Below are 24,713 nucleotides of genomic sequence, written 5' to 3'. Positions count from 1 at the left end.
ACACAAGTTGCATTTAAGAAGAATTTGCAGAGATCATAATGCTGCGTGCATAAAGCTGGTGCACTGTTTGTAGGAAGTTTCAAGGACTGGATGTTTGTTTAAGCTCTGCTCTGAATCCCTGAGCAAAAATTACTGGGATTGCAGTAAAGATTTCGTAGAGCTCCCCACATCTTCCTCTTTAAACACTTCTAAAGATTATTTGAACTATTTTTTAATATCGCCTTGTTTCCATGCAAGAGTTTCACATCTGATAAAGTCTTATTAACTCCATATGTTGCAAGGAGCAGTCTGAGTTTGTTTGTTTGTTTAAGCCTCAGTTAAAGGAAGTTGTATCTTTAAATACTGTACAGCAAGCCTGGAAGAGCTCCACAGAGGGGAAAGCACAGCTGTTCCATCATGGTCTGTCATGGTTTCCATGTGTCCCATAGGCAATATCTTTCTTAAACTCATCTTGTAAAATTACCCAATTCCTTATCCTTGTGCATCTTTAGACTCACGGTAGTAGGTGGGTATTTCGAATTTTTTTTTTCTGCTTTTCCCCTTCACCTGGCCTGCATCTTACAGATCTGTCATGGCATGCTCTGGTCTCATCTGATCCCTCATAAGTGTAAATCTAGGTCTGTTTTCCCTGCAGCCTTGGCCATCCAGCTGTAGTTTCCAATTAAAGCATTAACAGAAAAACACAAATTGCTAAAAAAGTTAAGTAGCTTCTGACTCCCAATAGTTAATTTTTCTTTGGGGTTAGACCCTGCAAAGTACTGAGTAGCTGTCAAAGGCATGTTGGAACTCAGACTTCTGCCTAACATGACCTCCTTCTTCTAAAGGAATAAAAAAACCCCCACTTGCATTCAATGACATTAATGAGAATTTTCCCCCCTGCAAACATACTGTAACTGTGAAATAACATTAAAGTTTCTCTGCCTTGTTATGAAGTCTTTAAATGTCAATGCCATTTCTGAGACCATCAGGGCAGATTTAATGGCGGCCAAGGTCAACAAATGCTAACTGGTACCTCTCTTTTAGGGCCTTCAGGGACTCTTAATAGAGTCTCAGCCATGAAGTTAATTTGTGATGTGGGCCTTTATTCTTAAACCTGCTCCTGATGATTATTTTTGTGCCATCTTCATTCGTGTGCTTAGATTTCTTAACATTCTCTTGTCTCTTCAGTCAGTAAAACAAATTGCTAAAAATGAATTCTCAGTTATTTCATCTTTTGAGTCTTCTTTTTTTTGTTCCTTTTTATTTCTGTTTATGGGCTGCAGAAGGGTAGCTGTATGCTTTCTGTAGACCACCCTAAGCTGCCAGCTCTGATAGGATCCTCTAAGAATACCTTCAGGTCTGCCACCTTCTGCTGTCTTGGGGGCTGGGAAACTGGCCACCTTGAAAGCCTCTTTCTGTTGGTGCCCTAAATGCTATGCTAGCAGAAGCAGGTGAGGTGGGAAATGAGAGACAGCGTGTAACCACAGGATTCTCTTACTTTCCCTTTTCTGTAATATTTATTTCTGTTGCTGGTCATCCCTTTATATATTGTCTAATTTAGATTAAAAGGGCTTTGTAGCCTTTATTTGTCTAGAAAATATTGCAGACAAGGATGGCACACTACAAATAATAAATAACAAAACTCCGTCTTTTTGGCAGCATGTTGCATTTCTGCTCAGTTGCCCTGCCAGCCCCTCTGACTTTAAAATATTTTAATGTCCTGCACTTTTCACCCAGTCCAAGCACCAGACTTTCCTCAGACATTTAGCACTGACATTAATGCAAATGCCTCCAACTCACTGGGCCCTTTGGGGCAAAACATGACATCCTTGGCTTTCAATCACATGGCAGAGGGGATATATTTGTATCCACAAAACTGGAAATAATAAAATATCAGTATTCAGGTGCTAATCTATGTTAATTTACACTCTGTGAAGTCTACAAGAAACTTGTAATTGGTTGTCTTGAAGGGCAGCAGAATATATATTTTGTATTTTTTGTTTATTTATAAAAAAGAATTTAAATTATACATATAAACACTGCATATATTTGAATTATATCTGTCTTCTAATCATCACTGGATGCTTGCTTGCATTCCTAAGTTCTAGTGTTTTGGGGCTTGCTGTCTATCTTCCACTCTATTTGGACAATACCTATCTATTGTAAGCATTGCCAGAGTGCAAATAATACTTTTCTTTCCATCAGTGGATACCAAATTTCCCTGCTAAACCACTTTCACTGCAGTGGTTTTGTTATCTTTAACAAACCTGGCTTCTGTAATAAAAAAAATTAGATCTTTGTGAAAGGTCCCAAAGGCTGGATGAGTTTAAATTCAGTATGCTATTGAAATTAATGCACAGGTCTAGCAAAAGAAATGTGAGTGCCTGATTCACTGCTCTTCTGATGTGCATAAAAACTCAAATGCTTAACTGCCTAGATGAACCATAGTGCAAAGATACTCCAGGAAGTAAGTAGGATTTTGATGTCTGTTACATGATATCCACGAGTATAACAAAACCACTAGAATTTGCTTGCACTGGCTTGACAAATATGAATTACAGTTGCTTTCTTTCTTCAGAGTTTTATCAGAGTATAATCACTTGCCCAGCTTAATTGAAAAATCACTTATGTTTATAGCTGAATTTAAACATGTTTTGTATTTAAATGACAGCTTTTGATGTACAACCATTTTTTACAGAAAGTAGTTGGTTTTTATCTGTGTTTCTGTAAAGATATTTCAAAAACTCTCATCAAATTTCCAGTGGTAATTAATATCCCATTCAGTGCAAGGTGAAATGTTTTACATCAAATCTCCTGCTGTGTAATGGCAAATCAAAGAGTGGCTGAATGGATTTTTTTGGCTCGGTATTCAAAATTAAACATTTTCGAACATTAACATTTAATGTTTTTTGCCACTCTTCAAGTTGATTTTATGTAACCCTAGATGCTCACAACTGCTTGATACTCTGAAGCGACTCATTTTATGCTGAGGATCCTGCAGGCAGTAGTTTTACATTTATTACACTTGTGTAGATGGAATTAAATGTAGATTTGATGATAGCAGATTCATGTCTGTCTTATGATAAACATTTTCTTGGGTTTGGCTGTATGTCCATCAGCATGATGCAGCAAGTCTATTTCTGAGAGAACGCATTTACCAAGTGAAATTAATAAGCAAAGATAACTTTTGGTAATTCACAGGAAATTGTTTCTCTTATTGCAGGTATCCAGTAAGAAGAGCTCATGCCAACAACCATCTTTGGAGCTAGATGGTTCCTACTTGGGCATTGGGGCACCTCAAACTTTTTATAAGAACAGTAGAGCATCAAAGGCTGGAAGCCCAGCCCATGTTGCATTGTCTCAGCCATGCAGGAATAATCACGATTACAGGACTGAAATCCATTACAACCATCAGGAGTGTCTGAAAGAATATCCAGTAGAAAATGGCTTGCACAGAAAGTGTAACAATATGATTTCCCCAGCCAAGCAGGGGAGCCCTCACCATGTAAAACCAGCTCAGGAGATGGACCAGAAAGCAAATCAATTTCAGAGCACATGCCCTCAGCAAGTGAGTCGAGGTTGTGCCTGCAGGCATGTAGGGAGTTCAGGGGGTGTGCAAGAGAGCCACCATGTCAGCCAGGTACCTAGAAGACACTCTGGGCCAGTTCACAAAACCTGTGATTATTCTAGGTGCTCTCAAGTTTCTCGTCTGAGTGACAGTGTGGACTCAGGGCGTAAAGAAACAGAGCAGGCTAAAAGGGTGTATGAAGAAAGAAGGCAGAAGCTGCTTCTGCAGAAAATGGAGCTGGAAATTGAAAAGGAACAACTCCAACATTTGTTGGCTAAGCAAGAAGCAAAACTGCTCCTAAAACAACAGCAACTACACCAATCGCGTATGGATTATAACAGGTGATTTTTGAGACTTATAGTTTAAAAAAAATCTAAAATTTCTAATGAAGACATGGGCAATAGTTAAAGTGGGAGAATGGAACTGATAAGATAGGCAATACCTGTGGCACAAATTCACTCTAACAGCGATTTAGAGGAGAGGAGACTTTTTAGTATATTAGCATATACTGTTGGGAAACAGCATGACAACTGTGGAAAACAGCAGAGGAAAACAGTATGTGGTAGAAAGGCACAAGAAAAGCAGTGCTAAAAGATTAGGTAGGAAAAGAGGAGCAGTAGAAGAAAATGAGAGGTTGATCTTAGTGCAGGCCCTTCAAGGAATACTGACATTTGGAAAGAGAGCAATGTGAGCATGGATGACATAGATATGGCATTCCCCCTTCTTTCTTTGGAGAGGCCAGTTTTGAAGTATTGCACCTTCCTAGGTAGGGACTGGAAGAAGTGTGTTTTACAGAAAAGATGGAGATCATTTTATATATATATGGAATGTATATATATTTTTTCTATTTATACATATGGAAAAGGAAGGGAGCCCTGTGTAGCAAGGACATTTTCTTTCCAGTGATGTTTGTGGAAGGGAGAATGCCAAGACTGAGGCAGAAGACGTGCTTAAAAGCTAGAAGAAGGGAAAGGCAATAACCATAGAAATATGGAACTTGGCTTGCAATGCGCATGAGCTTGTTGCAGAAGGTGAGATAATAACTTCCTGACAATATAAATGGGGACTCTGGAAAAGAGGGAGAAACTGGTTTATTGGTATCATGTTACTAGAGTGGAGAGGACCAGTGAAAGGGAGCGGGTTAAAGCAAGTTGAATTAGCCAGTGTAACTCAATTGAGTACTAACATTTCAGCATTAGGAAGGGAAAGCAATGGGAAAAAATCTAGCAGTCTTTTAGAAGAAGCAACAGGAGGGTTTCACAAGGATGCTTATTTCAATACTGTTTTAATATGGCAACTGCTGACAGCATCCCATGAGAGTCTGTGTTACATGACCCACTTCCTACATTCACGTATTATAACCACCATGGAGGAATATATCACTTTCTCTTCTTAATCCCAGCCCCCTGGCTACTTTTCAAACTCTAAAAGAGAATACTGTAATTTAGGTGGTCTTTTGTTTGTTGTTTTGGATTGTGGCTTACATTGAAAATAATGCATTTATATGACTTTTAAAATGCCTGTCTTAAAGGCAATCACAATTGTGTGTGTTAAAAATGACCGAGGTCACAAACAAAGGATTATGACTTCAGGTGAGAATTAAGTAGGAACAGATGGATTCTTAATCATCAAATACCTTAATTCTATGCATGCATCCCTCTAATGAAAAACAAGTAGACTATGAAGGACATACAGACTGAGATTTTTGGTGGTTTTGTTTCTCATGGATATTTTTCAGCATTTGAGGCATCATAAGCCCAGAAAAAAATGGACTTTAAATATATCTATAATGATGTGCTTGTTAATGCCATTATGCCTATTTTAGCCATTTTTTTCTGAAAAAAGGTCATGTTTTACAGAGCTCTAGTTACCTAAAATAATTCTATAAAAGAAAATCATATACGATCAATCTGAGGACTCAGTATTTTTGTGATCTCTTTTCAGAGGTGCAGGTGAAAGCACATTTGCCATATTCTCTGTAAGAAAAGCAACTATATATAGCATGCTTGCTCTTAAAAAATATTCAGTTTCTTTAAAATTAAATGGTTGATATTTACAGGTAAATCTCTTGGGCATCACAGTTCTGTTTCAGTTCTAGGTGTATAATTCACTTTTGCACTTGATAACAGGGTAATTTTATATACTACAAACAATAAAAATTTGTTTACCTAAACTCAAATACCCTTTGCTTCATTGTCAGGAGGCTCTAACCTAGTCCATCTCTTAACATCGTGACAGTTTAAAAAACCAATGCAACAAAAATCCATTTCCAGATAGTGTTTATTTTTGTCTGTCCTTTTGCATGGGTGGAGTGCTGGTTAAGGTCCATTCTGAGCTGCTGAAAGTATTGTCGTTGAATGACAGGTAAAAAGTCTGACAATTTGTAATTATTGGCTATTAACTCTTCTGCTCTTTTAGCGAAAGTATGAATTGATCCTTTTTTTGGCCACGCTGCATCATAACTGCATTTTAATATCCCACGTTTCCCTTTTTAGCCTCAAGCGAGCATAGTACTTTCAGTTTGCAGTTTCTCTCTATGTGAAATAGTTGCTCGGCTATCAAAAATGGTGTGTATACAGGGAAAGGGGCAGTTCCATGACTCCTCCTGATGGCAATCACACCGGAGTAGACAAATATGGGTAAATCCTGGAAACAGGAATTTTATTAAAATAAAAAGGGAGAAGTACCTATATTGTTGACTTTTCTGTCTTCATTGGAGAGAAAGAAAAAGGTGGGGTAATCTATTAAAAATGGAGCATCATCTGCGGGCCCATAGTTTCAGGAGACACAACCATCTCAAAAAAAATCTACATTTTATGCAGTTTACACACGATGCCTTTGAGCTCTGGTGCTGCTGGAGCTGTAATCTGAGCCCAACAGGGATGTTTGTTATTGGATACTGTGACCATTTTCTTAAGGGAGCAGGTCCTTGGAAATCAGTAAATGAAATTTTTCTAATCTTTTTCCCAATGGAAACCCTTAGAAGCAAAGGCACTGGACATAAGTCAGCCTTCCAATACAAAAGTATATCTGAAAGTGTGAAAACAGTTGTGAAGGCTTCTGCATTTAATGTGATTAGGTGCCCTGTTTGTAGACACACAGCTCACCTTTTTGTGGAGAGTTCCTAGTGTGATGATTTGACTAGCTGCAAAACCAGCTAACTCTGCTTTTTCAGGTTTAGAGGCCATGTACCAGGTTCAGAAGATGTGCCCATTGATGAAGCACCTGGAGAACTTGCTTTGATGATGAACGGCAACAGCATGGGGCTAAGGTAATTTCTTTCTTCACTTCTAAGTACTTCAGAGTGTCGGTATATCTTCTTGACAGTGTGTTGTTGGCTGCCAAGGGTATTTGTTCATGTGTTTGTTTCAGATTAAGAGCTTTTTTCTCTAGGAAAGGTAAAATTCATTGGCTGTTGCGTTTTATGAGTCAAATCAATAGTTATGTTGATCTGTTATTACTCAAGGTTTAGGGGTTGATTTCCTGTAGAGGTCTCAGGTTTTGTGTGTCATCTCTTAAGGACACTAACCTAGCCCAGGGCAAAATGGAGTTTTCACAAAATCTTAGCTTTTTTTCTTTGTTCTAGGTACTACTTGTTATTTTTTCAATTAAGATCAGAACATCTCTTTAGTCTTGATTTGGACCTGATGTAAAAAATACATTATCCTTTGAGTCCCAGATAGAAATGATCTTTTACAGTTGGTGACAGTTACTTGTTTTTAAACAATGTTGTGTTGCGTTGCACCTCTGCTTCAGTGTGATCAGAGCAAACTACCACTGAAATAAATGGAAGTAGAGTAAGCTAATATTTAGCTCTTTATCTCAATTTTGCATGCTATTTAAAACTTTAATCAATACATTATTGTGTTTTCTTTCTGTCCCATCCTGTCGCATTTCCTGTTACCACTGGAAGAAGACTCAGGTTTATTAGAAAAGCAACAAATAAAAACTGTGGATTTGACAGGGTTTTCCTCCCTTTCTCATACAGTAACAGCTTCTTGTTCTATGCTTTAACTGTAGATGTTCTTTTGACCAAGGTATCCCATTTGGTGGACAAGAAGAGCAGCTGTCCTTTGAATGGCTCCCTCTTTAGTGACAAGAGTAGATGTTAAAATAATAAGCTTTTCTCTCCATTATGAGAATACTGGAAGCACTATTAATTTATTTATAAACTAAGGGTCCAATACTTATTTTTCAACCTCAAGTGATACTGATATTGTTTTAGTTTTTTGAGATCCCTCTTCACTGAAAAGGGATAAGACTTCTTTCTCTAGAACAACAGGCGTTACTAGTTTCCTTGGAATACTTTGTTGCTTAACCAGGTGTTTGGCTGCTGTGAGTTACTGGCTGATCCTCATTGTATTCTGATGCATTTTTTGTTTTGTTTTTGCACAGACTGAAGTGATCAAAGTTTGATCACTGTAACAAAAGAGATGGAGAGTCATGATATGTTTAAGCTACAGTAGCATTAAGCCCCTTGGAGGAAAAATGTAACCTAGAACATCTGTAGGGCATCTTGGCAACAGTTTATCAAAAACCTGCAAAAATCTACATAGCCTAGCAGGGAAAATGAGGAAAACCTGTGCCGTTAACAAAATGAGAGTTCCAGATTTCAAAAGGTTCCCCACCCTCTCTTCATTCCCCTGGTTTAATTTACTATAATTTTTCAAAGTTAATATGTGTTCATGCAGTCTCAAGTTGCCATGCCAGCTGGTTCCAAAGTTTGGCAGCAAAACACTTGGAAGTTTTTCTTCCTATATGCCATCTTCAGTTTCTCAAAGGTTACCAGATGAATGCTCCCTAAATAATTTACTCTAATGTAAGGCTGAAAGAGGCTACAGAAGACAAGTCCATTTGTCTCTTTTATGCATTTGAATATGTAAGTGATGTTTTCTTCAGTATCAAGAGAAAGTATGCAAGTGTGTGGCTAGAGCTTAGAAAGGATGAAGAGCTGATAGGAATACATCCTTTTTTTTAACAGTCTCTTTTTTTGTTTTTTTGTTTTTTTTTTTTTTGGGGGGTGTGTGTGTTGGGTTTTTTTATTATTATTAATTGTTTTTTAATTTACCTGCCAAATAGTTCTTGTTACAGCAAATGCTATCAGAACCCTAATGGAAAACCAGCCCTCTCTGACTTCCAGTTCATATATGAGAGCTCCTCTGGCAAACCTCACAGCATGAAACTTAATTTCAGTCTTCAAATAAGCAAAACTTAGCTTAAAAATATCCTGGTATTTTAAAGGAAATGGTGAAAGTCCTTCAAAATACTAAACTTGCTGAAGTGAGGTATTGGAGTTTAGATATTAGTTTAAACAATATAATCAAGAACTGAAAAACATAGGGTTTTTTATAATTAACAGTTCATTTTGAGTTAATTATCTACAATTATGAAAATCTAATTGCAATTTATTCTCTACTATCTGTGGGAAGAATCATAGGCAAGGGAATGTGCATCACTGCCAGGCATAAATGCTATAGGATGGGTACAAATAATAGAGGAGCCCTTAATGAAAAACAAAAAGCAAATAGGAGCATGCAGCTGTGCCAGGCTATTGAAAGGTAATTGTAGTCAGAAATGAGATATGTACTTTAAAAGGCATCTTGTCATCTCCTGTAGGGATTAATTTTTTCCCTCCTTGAAAAAGGAAAAAAAGATTCCATGAGCAAATACAGTACAGAGTTTGATTTCTGATACAAATTTTGATCATAGTCTGGCTGTCTGTGAAAAGGAAAACTTTTACCTTGGGGACTACTGCAAACTATAGCCAAATTTTCTAATGGATGCCTGTTTCATTTTCTCTTCTAAATGTGCCATTATAGTTTTTTTCATTATCAAAGTCAGCAAGCGTTGTCCATCTCAGCCTCTTTGGATGGTCCCAGTATGAATTTGCAGTGTTGAATTTGTCACTTGCCTGCTGGGTATGTTGAGGAGCTGTTGGGAAGAAATGTGTCTGTTGCTTGCAGCTGGGCCAGCGCGTGGGACCTGAAGAGTCTTCAGATGCAGGATCTCCATTTCCCGAAGGTGCAGCAGTCAGAGCAGGTTTTATTGAGGATGGTTTTCAGTAGCTTGGAGTATTCCTAAGTGAGCCCACAGCCAATTTGCAGCTATGGAGATAGTAACTTGTACAATTAATGGCAAGTTGTCTGGTTGTCTGTATAATTTCTTTTCAAGTCTGCCCCAGTGTGCAAGATGCTTTAAAATATTCAAAATAAAAACATAACCTGATGCATTTGTTTAGCATAAAACAGCCTTTTACAAAGCGCATTCCATCTCCCAGACGCAGATGCTTGGTACATGCTCAAGTACCCACTCCATGTGTATTCAGTAGGATCAATACACCCGGCACCTGCTTTTGTGTGTGTTCCTGATATCTGCATCCAGGAGAGGAATTTTAAAACAATCCACTCTTCTCTCCTTTTTTTCGTCTTAACTTTGGATCTGAATGTCATGGAAATTAGACCTATTTAATAGCACCAACTAGAGAAGATACAGTTTGCTTCTTTGCAAGTACCCCTCCCCAGAGTTGTGCTGTGTGCCTAAATCTTAACATACAAGGTTCCCTGCTTTTCCAATTGTTAGGTTTCCTATGCGGCTCTGCTGGTACAGCTTTCTACTGCCTCCTCCGTATGCGTGCACCTTTTCTTCAGATTTCACACAATACTGCCACTGCACCTCTACACTGACCTGTGCAAAATGTTATAAATAGGAATTGTTGGATACAGCAGCTATCGGATGGGTTTACAGTTATCTGCAGGCACTCTTTCAATGCATGCTACCCAGTTAAAGGATTTATTTCCTGGAGTATTAAAGATTTGCAGGTGGAATTTGCCACCTTTAATTTCATTGAAGGCTTCTTACATTTGTGTGCTTCATTCTATATCACCCCTGTGTATTTTTTCCAGTTTGTATTTTTAGTTAGTTGAAAATATCAAACACAATATTCAGCAGTAGTTTCCCCCTATTTGAATGCTCATTGCTATGGTGATAATTCCAGGAGGGAATTCTGTCAGGGGTCTTTTAAAAGATTTTTATGTTTATGGTGTAACTATTTTTATTATCTTGTGAGAGAAGGTGACAATTATCTCTTGCTCCTTGTTTAATGCTTTGTTATGAACTCGATTTTTTTTTTGTGGCTTGTTAGACATGCAGGCATCTTTCTATGGTGATGTGCAAGCATACTTCTGTGTTTTTGTCCAAATATTCAATGCAATTAAATAGACGTGCAGAGGAACGCAGACTCGCAGCTCCCCCTGCTGTCCCAGGCATATCCAGGTTTGTTCACGCAATCTCCACCCCTCCAACCAATTTAAAAATAAAATAAAAATCACACGCAATCACATGGCTCTGCCACCTCTGACCTGACTTGTGCTGGCCCCATTACTCCCGTTTTTTAAGGGAACTGATATTTAAAAAACGGTGGCAATGGTAGCACCCATTTTGTTTCCTACTTGGAGTTTTCTTGTCAGTTCTTCATGCCAGCGTGTCACCTCCTGTTACTCTTGTCCCAAGCCTCTGGAGAAGAAACCATCACCAGTGCCACAACTGGCTCATTGTCCAAGACTTCCCAGGCTTCAGTTCATCTGTGAGTTGTCCTTGGTCTCTTGAGGTGCGTCTATATAGTACTTAGCCAACTTTTAGGAATGTATTGAATACAGTTTGTTGGGATTTTTTTCATCTACTTGCTGTTTTGGCAGACTGGCACATTAAATCGGGCTGAAATCAGCTGTGCTTGCAAATGGCCCATAAAATCTGTGTATCTGGAAGCCTCTTACTCACTTGTTAGTGTTCCTTTTAACACCCAAGTTACTTTCTTGTTCCAGATAATTTTACATTGAAGTTTGTATAATTTTTAGATAGGATATTTGTGGAGCGAACACTTGTTTGGCTGTAAAAAAAGTGCTTGCATATCTGCCAATAGTGCAAATGCTGAATTAGGTGCAGATACGAGTTTTTCTTTCTCTCATGGTGTTGTCTGGCTATATACAGGCACAGCATCCCTCCAACAGATGGCTGCCGGAGTCTGTTGTGACGTAATGGGAGAGTATAGTCAGAGTTAGATATACATTTTTGCTTCATTAGTGCCACGTGCAGACTCCAAAGGTAGTAGGCTTTCTTGTGCAGGGTGAAGGCTTTTGTTCTGATGGGGTTACTAAGCTTATTGCTGAGTGGGGGGGTGTGTGGCAATTTTTTACATTTATCTATGCATGCCTCTTTTTTTATGGTAGGCAGTGATTCTTATCGGACTGGGGAGCAAGGAATCAATTTCCGCTGACCTGATTGCTTCACTAATCTCATTTTCAGGTTTACTTTCAACTGTGACAGGGTTTTGAGGCTGCCTGTCTTACATTTACCTGAATTATGCTGATTCTGTTCTCATGATCACGTACGCTGCACACAGCAGTATTACATCATTTCCCTTACAGTCTAAAGTAACCTTGAGCAGGAAGCCTACTGATAGACTTGAGGTATAAGATGTAAGTAGGAGATACCATAAGTAGTTTCCGTAGGCAGATAGAGCCAACCTGTAGGTGAGGTCTTCAAAAAGCACAGCAACTCTGGTGTTAGAAACACTGCTAAGCATAGGATGGCAATCAGTGAAAACAGGCTTGCTAAAACTCGAGTGCTTTGGTATTTTCACAAAACTTGCATTTCCTGCCAGTCTTCTGCATGGGTATAGCTCTGTAATATCACATATCAGAGCTGAAAATGCTCAGAGATTTTTTTTCTTTGGGTTGAAATATTTAAAATTCATGCATCTCCTGAAGGAGTTTTGTTCCTTGCCAACACTTGCAGACAGTGAGAGACATTTTTGCAAGTCATTTGCAGATGCCTCCTTTACAGGAAAATGTAGACACTGTTAGTTTACTACCTGAATTGAATTTTGAAAACCTGAATTCTGTATTTATAAATTGGAGTGGATTACTTTTTCAGACATGTAATTTTGTTACTTTTTATTTTTATGTGTAATCTTGGATGAAGAGAAAATTATGTCTAATCTATATATTCATATGTCCCAGAAATTTGTGAGTTGGAAAAGTTAAGAAAAATCTTATAAAAAAAATGTTCTGGAAGGTAGTTTTAAATTAGGAGATTTTAAACCCACCCGCACAACTTTCACGCTATTTAAAAGCTTATATCAGAACTGATGGGGCAGGACTAAGAACAAAAGCTATTGGTATTACAAAGTTAAGCAAGAAATCTTCTGTACCCTGCTGTTCTGGCCACGATCACAGCTGCACTAAGCTAAAACACACTCCCCCACCCCTCTTGTGACCTTGGCTGCACTTCAGCACACAGAGAATTGAAGCAAAAGGCAAACTCCAGTAAATATTAGATTCTGCCACTTGCAGATATACAGACTACATATAAAGATAATGGCACGCGTGCTCTCGCTCACTCTCCAGCTCTCGCTTTCTCTGAAGTGGACTTTGTGTATTTGCCACTGAATTAGTCTGACATAAAACTTTCCAGACCGTACCAGTGTGTTGAGCTGAACTCTGTGGCTTTGCGTGGGTGCTGAGGCTTTGCAGAACTACCCATTACATTTATAACAGTGCTAATTTTTGAGAGCCATGCAGAGAAAATTTTAGATTCAGCCCAGCTGATTTGTTCTTCACACTGCTCCTGCGGTGAAGAGGATTGATTTTTGTGTTTCTTTTGATATTTGGCTTCCTTTCCTCTGGTACTCAATGCTTCGGGCCTTAATCCTTTAACCTTGAATCTGAGCATCAAGGTTTCAGGAGAGATCAGGCCTTTTGATGGAGAGAGAACGTCTTTTGTTGTACCAAATGGTTGGGAGTGATACAAGGCAAGACAGCTCTCCAGACAGTATATATTTCTCTGTTGTGTTAAAAGACTATAAACAGAGGGTGGGTTTAGTGGGGATTATAAATAATCTAGAGGAAGGTGGGGTATTAGAAGCAATGGAAAAGAGTTAATGACTCTTTCTTTAACATTTCAACAATAACCAGTCTATCATGACAGATGTGTACTGGGTTGCCAAATGCTATAGTCTGATTTGGTTAATGGTTCAAAGCTCAGCATGTCATGGAAATGGCAGCGTGGTCCCTGATGGAACAGGGGGAAAAAAAGCTTTTCAGCTTCTCAAAGGGCAGTATTTGTGGAAGCAGATGCTTGCTTGCCCTACCCAGCATAAAGAACAGTTCTGTGGGCAGCCGGGAGAGTTTGTACTGCTGGATTTTTATAGGATCATTAATTATATGTTATAAGGCAGCTAAGCATGGCATTCCTAACTCGATTAATTCCATTATGAATGGCCTTTTCATATTCTTCATCTCATTATATTAAATGCATGTGACCTGAAGTTTAGCTAAAGTTATTGTTTGGGTTAACTTTCATTTAGTGGTTGCCCTAATTTTAGAAACAGTATGATCTTTAGATTTTATGGAGAGACAGGTTTTTTTATGCATATTTTTGCAGCACTATTTTAGATAATTTCTTTTGGAACTAGGTAGGAACCTCTGTGAAGGGATTTAGTCACTCTTGATTTGCCTGGACATTTCTGTACCCATGTCCATGGATGACAACATCCAGTTACATGGATTTGGCTGTCATCTCTCTGCCAATAACTCTTAAACCCTCTGCTCTGTTCTGTCTAGTCTTGCATATCTGCCTGCCTCCCTGACACATAATCCTGGTTGTTTTGCCTTCAGATCATTCCTAATCTGGCCAAAACAGAACTCCTTACTTTTTCCTCCGAATCTCTTTTCACGTCTGATTTTGATAACGCCACATCCTCCCTGTCACTCAGACTCATAACCTCAGGGTCACTCTCCTTCTCCATACGCATCTGGGCTGCTGACAGCTATTGCAGCTTCCTTCTCCTTTGCAGCAAAAACATGCCTTCAGTGTGTCAACAGTTAAAACACCATCCCTTGCTCTAGTCCTTCATCTTGCACCTTGACTACTGTAAAGTCTTCTTTGACTGCTCAATATTCATTCTCCTCCTTCAAAATAAGTTTTCCAAGTGCGTATCTTGGCTGCTTATTCAGATCTTGTCACCGTTGCTTCTCTGAAACCCTCCTTTGAAGGCCAGTTGTCTACTGTATCAGTTTATAGGGCTCTGCAGAAAGTGACAAAGCTGCTTCTTTTTTTATTTTATCTGCCACCTTCTCTTCTTTACTCCTTCAGTTACGTGAGACTTCATGTTGTTTTGGGTGTTGCATGAACTTTCAGCCATGTGCTCCTACCACGTTCCTTAACTCTTTCTGACTTTTGGAACTACTGAGTCACGTTATGGTGACTCCTGCCTCCATCTGTCTGTTCTGACTACATCTTTCCTGTATCATACCTTATGTCTTTGAGACATTTTTTTTAGAGTTCAGAGTTTTTTCAGAGTTGTTTATTTCAGATTTTCAGAGTGCTTTCTTTCCTTCCCACCCCCAATCCTAATTTGATGAGTTTCAAACTAATCCGTCTCTTTCCACTGACCACAAGAATGGTGTCTGCCCAGTAAATCCACCTAAAATCTAAATCATACTCAAAAGATATCACCAGTGACTTAGGGAGAGAAGTATTGTAACTCACCTGCAGTGACAAATCATCAGCTCTTCTGTGTAGAAAAGTTTACATATGGCTTCTAGCACATGCAAGAGTTTGAAACAAAACAATATGCAAGTATCTTCAGTCTTCTGTCAATAGTACCAGGCTTCACCTTTGTGTAATACATGACCTTTTGTTTGATTGATGCGTAGTTAATCCTTTTTTTCTTTTTAACTTTGTGCTCCTTTAATCTCCATCTACATCTTGCATCCTTTTTGACAAAGTCATGTCTCTGAGAGATGGGCTAAATTTATATACTGGCTGTAGATTCAGTAGGGCTGAGATGGTTTGGCAACACAAATAATGCAAGCCTCTAAACCCACATCACAGTGTCAGAGTGGCACTGGTGGCAACAGCTCTGGACAGACATTTCCAAACAGGTTATTGCAAACTTGTGCGAAGGTAGACTTCCAAGACCTGAGCTCAATAGTAGTAGCTGTAAGATAGCAAGAATCGCTTGTATCTGGACTAACAAAAGTACGTTGTGTGTTTGTCATGTTCAGTTTCTAGGGGCAGGGAACCAGCAGCCCAGAGCCTGGGCAGAGCCCACAGCTTCACTGCACACAGCCTCGTGCCAGGATCTCTTCCCTTTGTTCCTTCCCTTGATACTGGACATGAGAGTGTGCCAATACATATCGCACTGGTATGTGCCTCTTGGCAAGGCAATGGTTTCTGTGTGGTTTCAATTCTATTATGTCTCTCTATTTCCTGAATATAAGAGTACAAAAAAGTGTTAAATCTGTTCTGTAAACATCCTGGTTGAGTCAATATTTGGTGGTGCTGTCACATTCACATAAAATCCATGCACTGAAAGGAAATATTTAGTGTGTTGTTTTTTGTGGGGCCCAGGCCATGGTTGTTAGTTGTATGCCATCAGTTAGGTGTCTAAGTCTGTATTGCACTTGCAATAAATACCTGATTTTTTGGTCACTAGCCATCAAACATGCTCTATGCAATATGTAACTTCAGTGGATTCAAGGCAATTGAAGTGGCTAGAAGTGGTATTTTAAACCTTTACCAAGAGCTACCTTGTCAAATCTACATGTGTTGGGCATGGTAATCCACTCATCTGAGTAAAGTCCAAAGTCTAATGTCTCTATTTACTTCTTTTTGGGCTATAAGATTTTTTTAAAGGCAGATCAGTAAACAATCTCAGTGTTTTCATTTTACTAAGCAATATAATATAGATGAGTACTAGTGTAGTAAATAATTAATATACTCCTTAATCATAGAGTGACCATGTCCCATAGATGTGATTTAATAATGGAAAAAAGGCTGATGAAGTGTAAAGATGCATCAGGAGGTGTGTTTCCAACAGAAGTGGGATAGTGTATGACACCATTTTAAAAGATCCTAGTATGAGAGCATTTAGGATGCCATGTACATTTATAGTTGCAGACCTGACTATATTCTAACATGTCATTGTTTTGATCACTATAAAACAAGAATCAAAAACCACGTAAAGTTTGTATTTGGCTGGGGAGCCAGTGTGGTGCGAGGAGATATGTTGGCATCGTGTTAGAGCTGTGCCTTGTACCTGGACTGAGCCTGAGCCAACACACTGAGCCTCTGATGGTTTTTTTGGAATAAGAAAAGCATTATAGTCTCCAGATTCACTAGTCCCAAGATTTGTAAGACTTCAACACTAACAGACCTATATAACCCTAAAACCCAATAGTAATCTGTGCTTAAAATGCTTGATTCAATCATCATGTTATACAGATAAAGATGGTTAGAATAAGAGGACAGAATTTTCATGGAAAAAGATGGGTCCTGTAAGGGTGCTCCCATGTTGGTTTCAGTGGTAATGGTTCCTAATCATTAGAGAAATCAGATTCAAGGACAGCAGCCTCAGAAGAACAGGAAAGATAAAACCTCTAATTGTGTTTATTATGGAATTTGATGCATTTATGAAAGGCTTTCCCTGCAGCATGTTCCCTGATATCAGGGGAGCTGTCAATGACCTGGAAGGTCACCTCAGGATCCTTAGGGGTACGTGTATTTGCCCAGTTTAGTGGTTATTAATTTTCATTGCTATCAGTGTGAGAAGTTTGTAACTTTATGTTCCTTCATTTCTTCATTTAGAAACCAGGGATGATAAATGATCGTGCCAGTACCCTCAGTATTCAAAGTTAGCATCTATCAAGTGCAACCTTGTCAATGAACAGAAGCAACTGTAGATTTTGTCTTTTATAACTCTTCTGTCTGCATATAGGCACTACAGGATCCTCCAAAACCCTTATTTTCTGTGCATATGTAACTCTTCATAATACCTGCACACAAGAGTGCAATGTTAAATATCTGTTGCTCTAATTAGGCATCTCTTCAGAATGTCTTGTTAGTAGGGCATACTGGAAACCCTGTGAGTACCTACTTTTCAACTCTTATGGGTGTCCTTCCTTTGCTATATTGTTATTTATCCTTAGCAAATGATTGCTCCATGATGTGATCCATGATCAGAAAAAGGGCTTTTGCAATTGCTGCTCATTTACTGAAAGCTCCTATTATCAACACCTATCAGCCTTTCTGGAAACTCCTATGGAGGAGAGAGTGCTTGTGTACCGATAGTCTTAGCAAAGGAAAACATAAGGACTCTTGCACCAAGCAGGTGGTTACCTCAGACCGATCTCTGCAGCAACAGCTCAGCCACAGCCTGTTTTGCAGTGCAGCCCATCTACTGTAAAGTCTTTTGTCCTGGGTGAGCCAAATTGAGAAGGGATGATGCATTGTTCTTCAATGCCTTTATCACAACCAAATTGCAATCTAATTTGGGGGATGTTTGTTCAGGAGATAGCTTGCATATGGCATTTCGATGGGTACCTTGTGAATGGGGCTGGCTCTCAGCCAAACAATAGTGATGCTGGATAAGGCACTAAGACAGGCATTCACTTTGCTGAAGAGCATGTGATTCTCCTTCTGAAGGAGAGTGCGACACGACTTGATCTACTGGGGAAGTTTGGATTTAGTTCAAAAACTTTGTTTGTCCTAAACAGGCTTTTGCATCATTCCTTATGGTACTTTCACTGGTGACAGCTAGGCAGGCTTTTCAGATATACAGATGCTGTTTTGAAGGATTGTTTTTATACCTATGACTTGACATTTACATGACTTACTTTTGTGAAGGCTGACAGCATTGCTTGCTGGAACAACAGCTGCTCTGCTCTATAAGAAAGGCCAAACACACAATCACAGCATTTTGTCCTGCTAAAGCCTTGCCAGTCTGTTTTCTGTGGCCATTTCTCTATCACTGTCTGAAAAGCTTTATGTTGGAATTTTCTTTGGATTCAGAAGAGAAGAGAGAAAAGTAATCAGACCTCATTTTGTTGTTTATTAGGAAAACTAAGATGTGGGAAAGGTGCTGGTAGGGAGTTGAAATGTAGCTAACTTAAAGCAGAATGAGGACAGGGCTTCAAAGGGAAGACATGAATATAATTTTAGGTGGAATTTAGCTTAGTACTTGCTACAAATGAACCTCTAACTGTGTATATTAAGTGAAGTCCTGACTTCATTGAAGATAAAGGCAGTATTCTGATTGATTCAATGAGGCCAGGGTTTCACCTATGGCTGGTGTGATCTAATAGGTCATTGCTAATTAAGAGCATATGTGGCCTCAATTCTTGCTGGTGGAATTAAATATCTGAGCACCAGTCACTCAGGGAATGGGGAAGGAACTGGACTCTGAAAGAGTGGTCTGGAGAAGCCGTACTATGGATTACTGTTCCCTGGTGCAGCTTGATATATGGAAAAGTTTTTAGCATAGTGGCTGGTATAACTCCTCCAAGATGAGAGAAAAGTAAACAAAACACAGTAGGTCCAAGAGAGACAGTTCAACAAAAAAAAACACAAGAGAGAAACCCGATGCAGCCACAGGCATTACTGGATTCAAGGGTGCTGAGCCTGAAGAGGAGTGTAAGAGATGAATGCTCTGCATCACTCCCCAGTAATATATTGTGTGCATAATAACATATAGATTGTAGGCAATCACCGTCTATTTTCTGTGACAAAAAATCCTTTTGTTACAAGCAGATTTGATAATATTTATATTTCAGTTCCAGAACTCTCGCTGGCTGCTGAGATGTTCCTCTACCTGTTGCTGCCCTCCTGCCTTTTGCCTAGAAAAATACGTGAGAAAGGAGATGGACTTGGTCCCAAAGATCATGGACCTGTTGGAGCGGGTCCAGAGGAGGGCCACAAACATGATCAGAGGGCTGAAATACCTCTCCCATGAGGAAAGGCTGAGAGAGTTGGGGTTGTTTAGCCTGGAGAAGAGAAGGCTCTGGGGACACTTTATTGCAGCATTTCAATACATAAAGGGGGCCTATAAGAAAGATGGGGACAAACTTTTTGATAGGGTCTGTAGCGATAGGACAAGGGGTAATGGTTTTAAACTAAAAGAAGGTAGATGCAGACTAGATATAAGGAAGAAATTTTTTACGATGAGGGTGGTGAAACATTGGAACAGGTTGCCCAGAGAGGTGGTAGATGCCCCATCCCTGGAAACATTCAAGGTCAGGTTGGATGGGGCTCTGAGCAACCTGATCTAGTTGAAGATGTCCCTGCTCATTGCTGGGGGCTTGGACTAGATGACCTGTAAAGGTCCCTTCCAAACCAAACCATTCTATGATTCTATGATCTCAAAACTATAAATGAACATGCTCTCTAGAAAGGAAAGCAGCTGTTTCTTATTAGCATGCACTGGATCCCAGCAGTGTCATTAACATGCTGATGCATCTAACATAAGCCTCAAAATGCTAGGTTTCATAATTGGGCCACAAAATCTCACTCTAGGCTTGGATATGGCCTTCAAGGTCTGTATTAGAACAGGATATTTTTCCTGCTTTTTAAAGGAGGGGAAAAATGTTAAGCTTAGATTTTGTTCAAGCACTCTATGTTTCAATATGATAGGCTTTAGATTTTTAACAGTGTGTTTTTAAGGTTGTTGATCTGCTGACATGAGCAGATTGGTTTTGTGATGAGGAACAGACAGGTGATGGCATTCAGGGATGAGAGATTGCCCTGAAGTTCATGCTGTGCTGCTTCTCCTCACCTGCAACACTCTTGCCTCCCTTCCAGCTCTGCTCAGCCGTCCTGTAGATTTCCACACCCTACACAAAGCAGTAGTGAGTGGACCAATCTCCTTCCTCTTTCCCATGTGCTGTTCTGCTGGCTTGTACATCTTGCATGCTTCTCCCTGGATCCGCTGGAAAGAAGAGGCAGGCTGTATCCCCTCAGAAGAGGACTCCAGGTTGCAGACGGAGATGTGCTAAGGAGGGCTGTAAGTTCTACCTCTGTTGTCAGGGTTTTCCTCATGATTAGCTCTAAGCAGACACACATGCTGTATGCACTAATTCCAAGTGTTTCCTTTTCTCAGTGAGTTGAGTGTTTGGGAGTTGGTTCCAGTTCTGTTCTTCCTCTGCTGACCTGCTTGCTGTCCAGGGGCCCAGCTTCTTTACTGCATCAGTTTCTTATCTTTGCCTTGTGGATTAGGGTAATCACGCTGCCCTACCTGACACATTTGTTGGAAAAAACACCTGAAAAATCTGTGGCACTTGGTAGTTCTGGAAGTAGGAGCTTACAAAGAGTAACACAGCACACTTGAGAGGACTGAAAAAGTTGTGGTTGTTCAGGAGACCACTGTTGTTGCTTCTTAGATCCACTCATCCAAAGTCTACAGTCCTTCTTTTCTCCTCGCAAATATTTTTTTATTTGCCATGCAGACAACCAACTTCCCAAACAGTCCTGCTTTGGAACTGGTGGTTTTCAAAAGTGTGGTTTGATAACTTGATTTAAACTGATCTAAATTCGGACCCCTGCTGAAAAGAAGATTCCGTGATATATTGACACCTTCTTCTTTGTCCCAGCACTTGTGATACTGCTGCTTCATACTGAGCTGTCTCTGGAAGCTGATCGGGCTGAAAACTCTCCCAGCCCAAGTGGCAGGGGGGAAGCAATTTTCAGCCTGTTTGTCAAACTGCATCTGAAATGGCAATACAGGTTCCAGCTACAAAAATGTATTGCTTGGGTTGTCTATTTATCACCAGTTTTGCATCATTAAGTGTTATGCATTCTTGGCCTGATATAATTGCAGCAGATTGCTCACATGAACTGTTAATTATTTTATTTTTAAAACACAAATTGCGGAACAGGAAAATAACATTCCAACACGTTTGCTTTTGGAGCTAACCTACCACGGCAATCTGTCAGTTTGATAATGGCTAAACTCGCAAGCCCTTGCCTCAACAGGGTGCAGTAGGGTACCATTAAGGCAGCCATCTGTTGAACATATATACTGGAGGCATGAATTGCCTCGTGTTTTGGGTTTCTGACTAGTTATAATGTAGTCATGTTCTCTGGATACCACTGATCTGCACTGAAAAATGCATGGGAAGATCAGAGTTCAGTGAAAGGTGAGCATCCAACTTTGGGATTGATGACTGGGAACCCATCAGATGAGCACTAGGTACAGAGCAGGGAAGAGATGAAACCTCGTGGGCGTACACATGCTGATAGTAAACGCTGCTTTGTGGTAGGAGTCTTTGCTGCTTGAGTTGCTTAGCGATTCAATAGATCTGTAAAACTCCATTTGCAGACCAAGGCTACCATTATGTTGGATTGATTCATCAGGATGAGCAGCTAAAACAAGTTAAATTCTATCAGAGTTTTCCTGCATTAATTTAAAAATGAATTTAGTTGGCTCTAAATGGACATTTGTTTTAGTATCTTGAAGAACTGACTTTCCTCTATTAAAGCAGAATAATGTATCTATATGGTGCCCTAACTTGAACAGTACATAAAGATTAGTAAATAAGACCCCATTAAAAATACTTATAATGTAAGTAACATGGGTCCCAATAGCCTTTCTAATGTCCATTAATGCTTATTCTGAGGATCAGAGCTCATTTTACTGAGCCATTTAGTCAAACCGTGTGATTATTTAGAAAGTTAATTCATGCATAATAAAATCTAGCTTAAGTAATGCAGAGGGTAGGAGGTAAAACTCTGTGGAGACGATAGTCCTTTTTGTTATTTAATGATCAGCCATAATTAAATCACAAATTTGAAATAATTAGAACAAATTAAAGGTATTTAACTTTGCCTCCCTAAAGAAAAATTCAAATTGCACCAAATGCAGCTTTAAATTATTCAAGTCTCAGAGGTCTGTGCTGGGTTTTTTTACAATGCCTTTTCTATGATGAGAATACCAATCTGCTTTTTGTCAGAAAGCATCCTATCAAGTAATTGTTCTTTGTGTCTAATAAATGACAGCTATTCTTCTTTGTAAAAGTATTTCAGTCTCTGAAGACTACATCAGCATTTCCATGGCATTTTAATTCAATAAAACAAAAGGTTAATGTTTTTCTACTTTTTAAGGAATGCAAATACTAGCAGTATTCAGTGGGTCCTGAATGACATTTAAAATTTGCCATTCACTCTCAGCAGGGATATCGCGATATGAGGCTCAGACAAAATGGAGAAACGTTCAAGGTGTGTTTTTCTTTGTTGGTGATGTACTTTGATATTCATAAGGAGGCAGCAGTGCTGAGACTCGCTTCTTTTCTGGTGATGCTACTCTACAACTCCTGCCTTACTATGTAGGTTAGGTAGGTTAATAAGGTCTTTATTTAGACAGTCTTCTCTGTTGTGTAGTTTCAGGGAATAACATGAAAATTCATCAAATATCGTGGTGCTCTGCAGGAAGTCCTACTAACCATGCTGCATTTGAGTGATACGATGGTTTGCTGGATTTGAAAATAGAGAAGGACCTGTTTTGTTGCTTAATCTCTCTAGCTATACATAACTGATCCCTTTGGGCCATATGTTAGTTTAAAATTTTCCATGTTGCAATAGTCACATCATTCATTTTACTAATTATTTCACAGGTGAATGAGTAACTATGTTCTGAAATAGAGGTGGTTTTTTTTTTCCTTATGTTTTCTTGGTTTAATTTTGGTACATTGCTAATTATTGAATTTTTATATCTCTGCATTATCCCTTTCCCTCCTTGGTCTGCACACCTCTCAGATTAAGTGTTTGTCATTTTAAGATTGAACTCTCTATCCTTGCTTGAGCAAAACTTTAGTGTGAGCTTTCTTTTATTAAATACTAAAGAACCAGGCTCTAATTAATTGTTTAGTGAGCTATAAATGCAAATACACTTGCTTTTGTTATTTCCTTGTAAATTAGCTTCTGTAACTTCTTGGTGTCTGTTTCTGTTTGAATTGCCTCTGCCATAGTGTTATTTAAACCAGAACTCGGTATTCTAAAGGTAACTGCGCCATGTAAAAGGTATTGCAGTGAACCAGTCGAGTAATCGCCTCCTCATCTACAAGCCAAAGGTCACTGTCTTCACAGAAGATCTGTAGGTTGTAATTAAATGTACTTTAAAAACTCAGAAAGCATCCAAATAATGACAACCGCAGTGTTTTTAAATGCTTATCATTTAAATGATAATTAAATGAAATGTTAATCATCCAAGTACAGGCAAATGGAATATCAAGTCCTGTATTATCAGACAAATCTGGTCAAGTATTACACCTTTAAGCCTCTTTAAACAGTTATTAGGGTCCAAACCCACCTCTTGCTGTACTCTGGGTTGCAGGAATTAGTAGGTTACAAATTTCATATAATTAAAATAAGACACTAATTTAGTCCACCATAAATTTTAATAATACTTTGCAATATTATTAGTGGCCACACAGTTTGAAGCCCTAAAGTAAACGGAGGTTATTCAGAGAAGTTTTATCCAACTCTTCAGCCAGTTATTACAGGTCATAAGCCATTATATAATGTTCTGCATTAATAATACAGGAGTAATACTAATTGTCCAACAGGTGCAGTGGGCTCTATTAAACAATGGCTTATACAGCACATTGATTTGAAACTTTTAATTTAGCTATCATTTTCTGATGGGAACATCAGATATCTGCTTTTTCCTCAGATGTACAGTAACTTCAGTAGTGTAAGCTTTTAGGTAAAAGATTCTTGTGAATCAGCCTCCACAAAGCTGTATTGCAAATAATACAAATTCAGTGGCAGTCTTTGGGTTGCCCATGTAAAATTGGTGCTTAAAAAGGAAAAAGATTTGTTTAATCTTCTGTTAACTTAGGAAAGCTGTATGTCACTCCCATGATTGCAAATAGAGCAGTATAATCTTAGGATGAATTGTATTCCTTCATGTGGATAATCCAAAGATTTTTTTATGTTTTTAATTGCTTTTTATAACGGTGATGGGGCTAATGACGTATACGTGTTGGGAATCCTCATTTAAAGCAGTAGTTGTTTCCCAGAGAGCAGAATTTGAAAGCAGTAGGTTATCTTTACTGAGAGAAAGATGGGTCTCCATAACCTCCTGTCTTCCCAAAGTGTTTTGTGAGTGCCTGTGTCTGCAGAGACTGAAGTCATGCTTGCTCCACATCACCAAATTTGCCTCCTGGCTCTATCTGTGCAGTGTTTACGATCTTGTGCTGAAGTTCATCTTGTACTATAATGGTTCTGGTTAGCTTTCTCTTTTCTTACTCTACTCAAACTGCTGCACTTGCTGCACCAGATACTCTCCCACCAGTTTGCTCATACATTCTCTATCCTGCTTACAAGTACCTCTGTT

At 39.1% G+C, this 24,713-nt stretch overlaps 1 protein-coding gene across 5 annotated transcripts in view; it reads left to right on the top strand.

The window, feature by feature from the left end:
* Positions 1–24,713, top strand: part of KIAA1328 (KIAA1328 ortholog) — a 219,943-nt gene that overhangs the window by 154,838 nt on the left and 40,392 nt on the right. For all 5 annotated transcript variants that reach the window (XM_072858913.1, XM_072858914.1, XM_072858911.1 and 2 more), the window contains 2 exons: positions 3,203–3,888; positions 6,723–6,818. In XM_072858913.1, coding sequence (XP_072715014.1) covers positions 3,203–3,888; positions 6,723–6,818 — 782 coding nt within the window. The remainder of the gene's footprint in view (positions 1–3,202; positions 3,889–6,722; positions 6,819–24,713) is intronic.

Source organism: Ciconia boyciana, chromosome 4 (genome assembly GCF_034638445.1).
Source record: "Ciconia boyciana chromosome 4, ASM3463844v1, whole genome shotgun sequence".
Classification (NCBI taxonomy): Eukaryota; Metazoa; Chordata; class Aves; order Ciconiiformes; family Ciconiidae; genus Ciconia; species Ciconia boyciana.
This window is presented reverse-complemented; position numbering and strand designations above follow the sequence as displayed.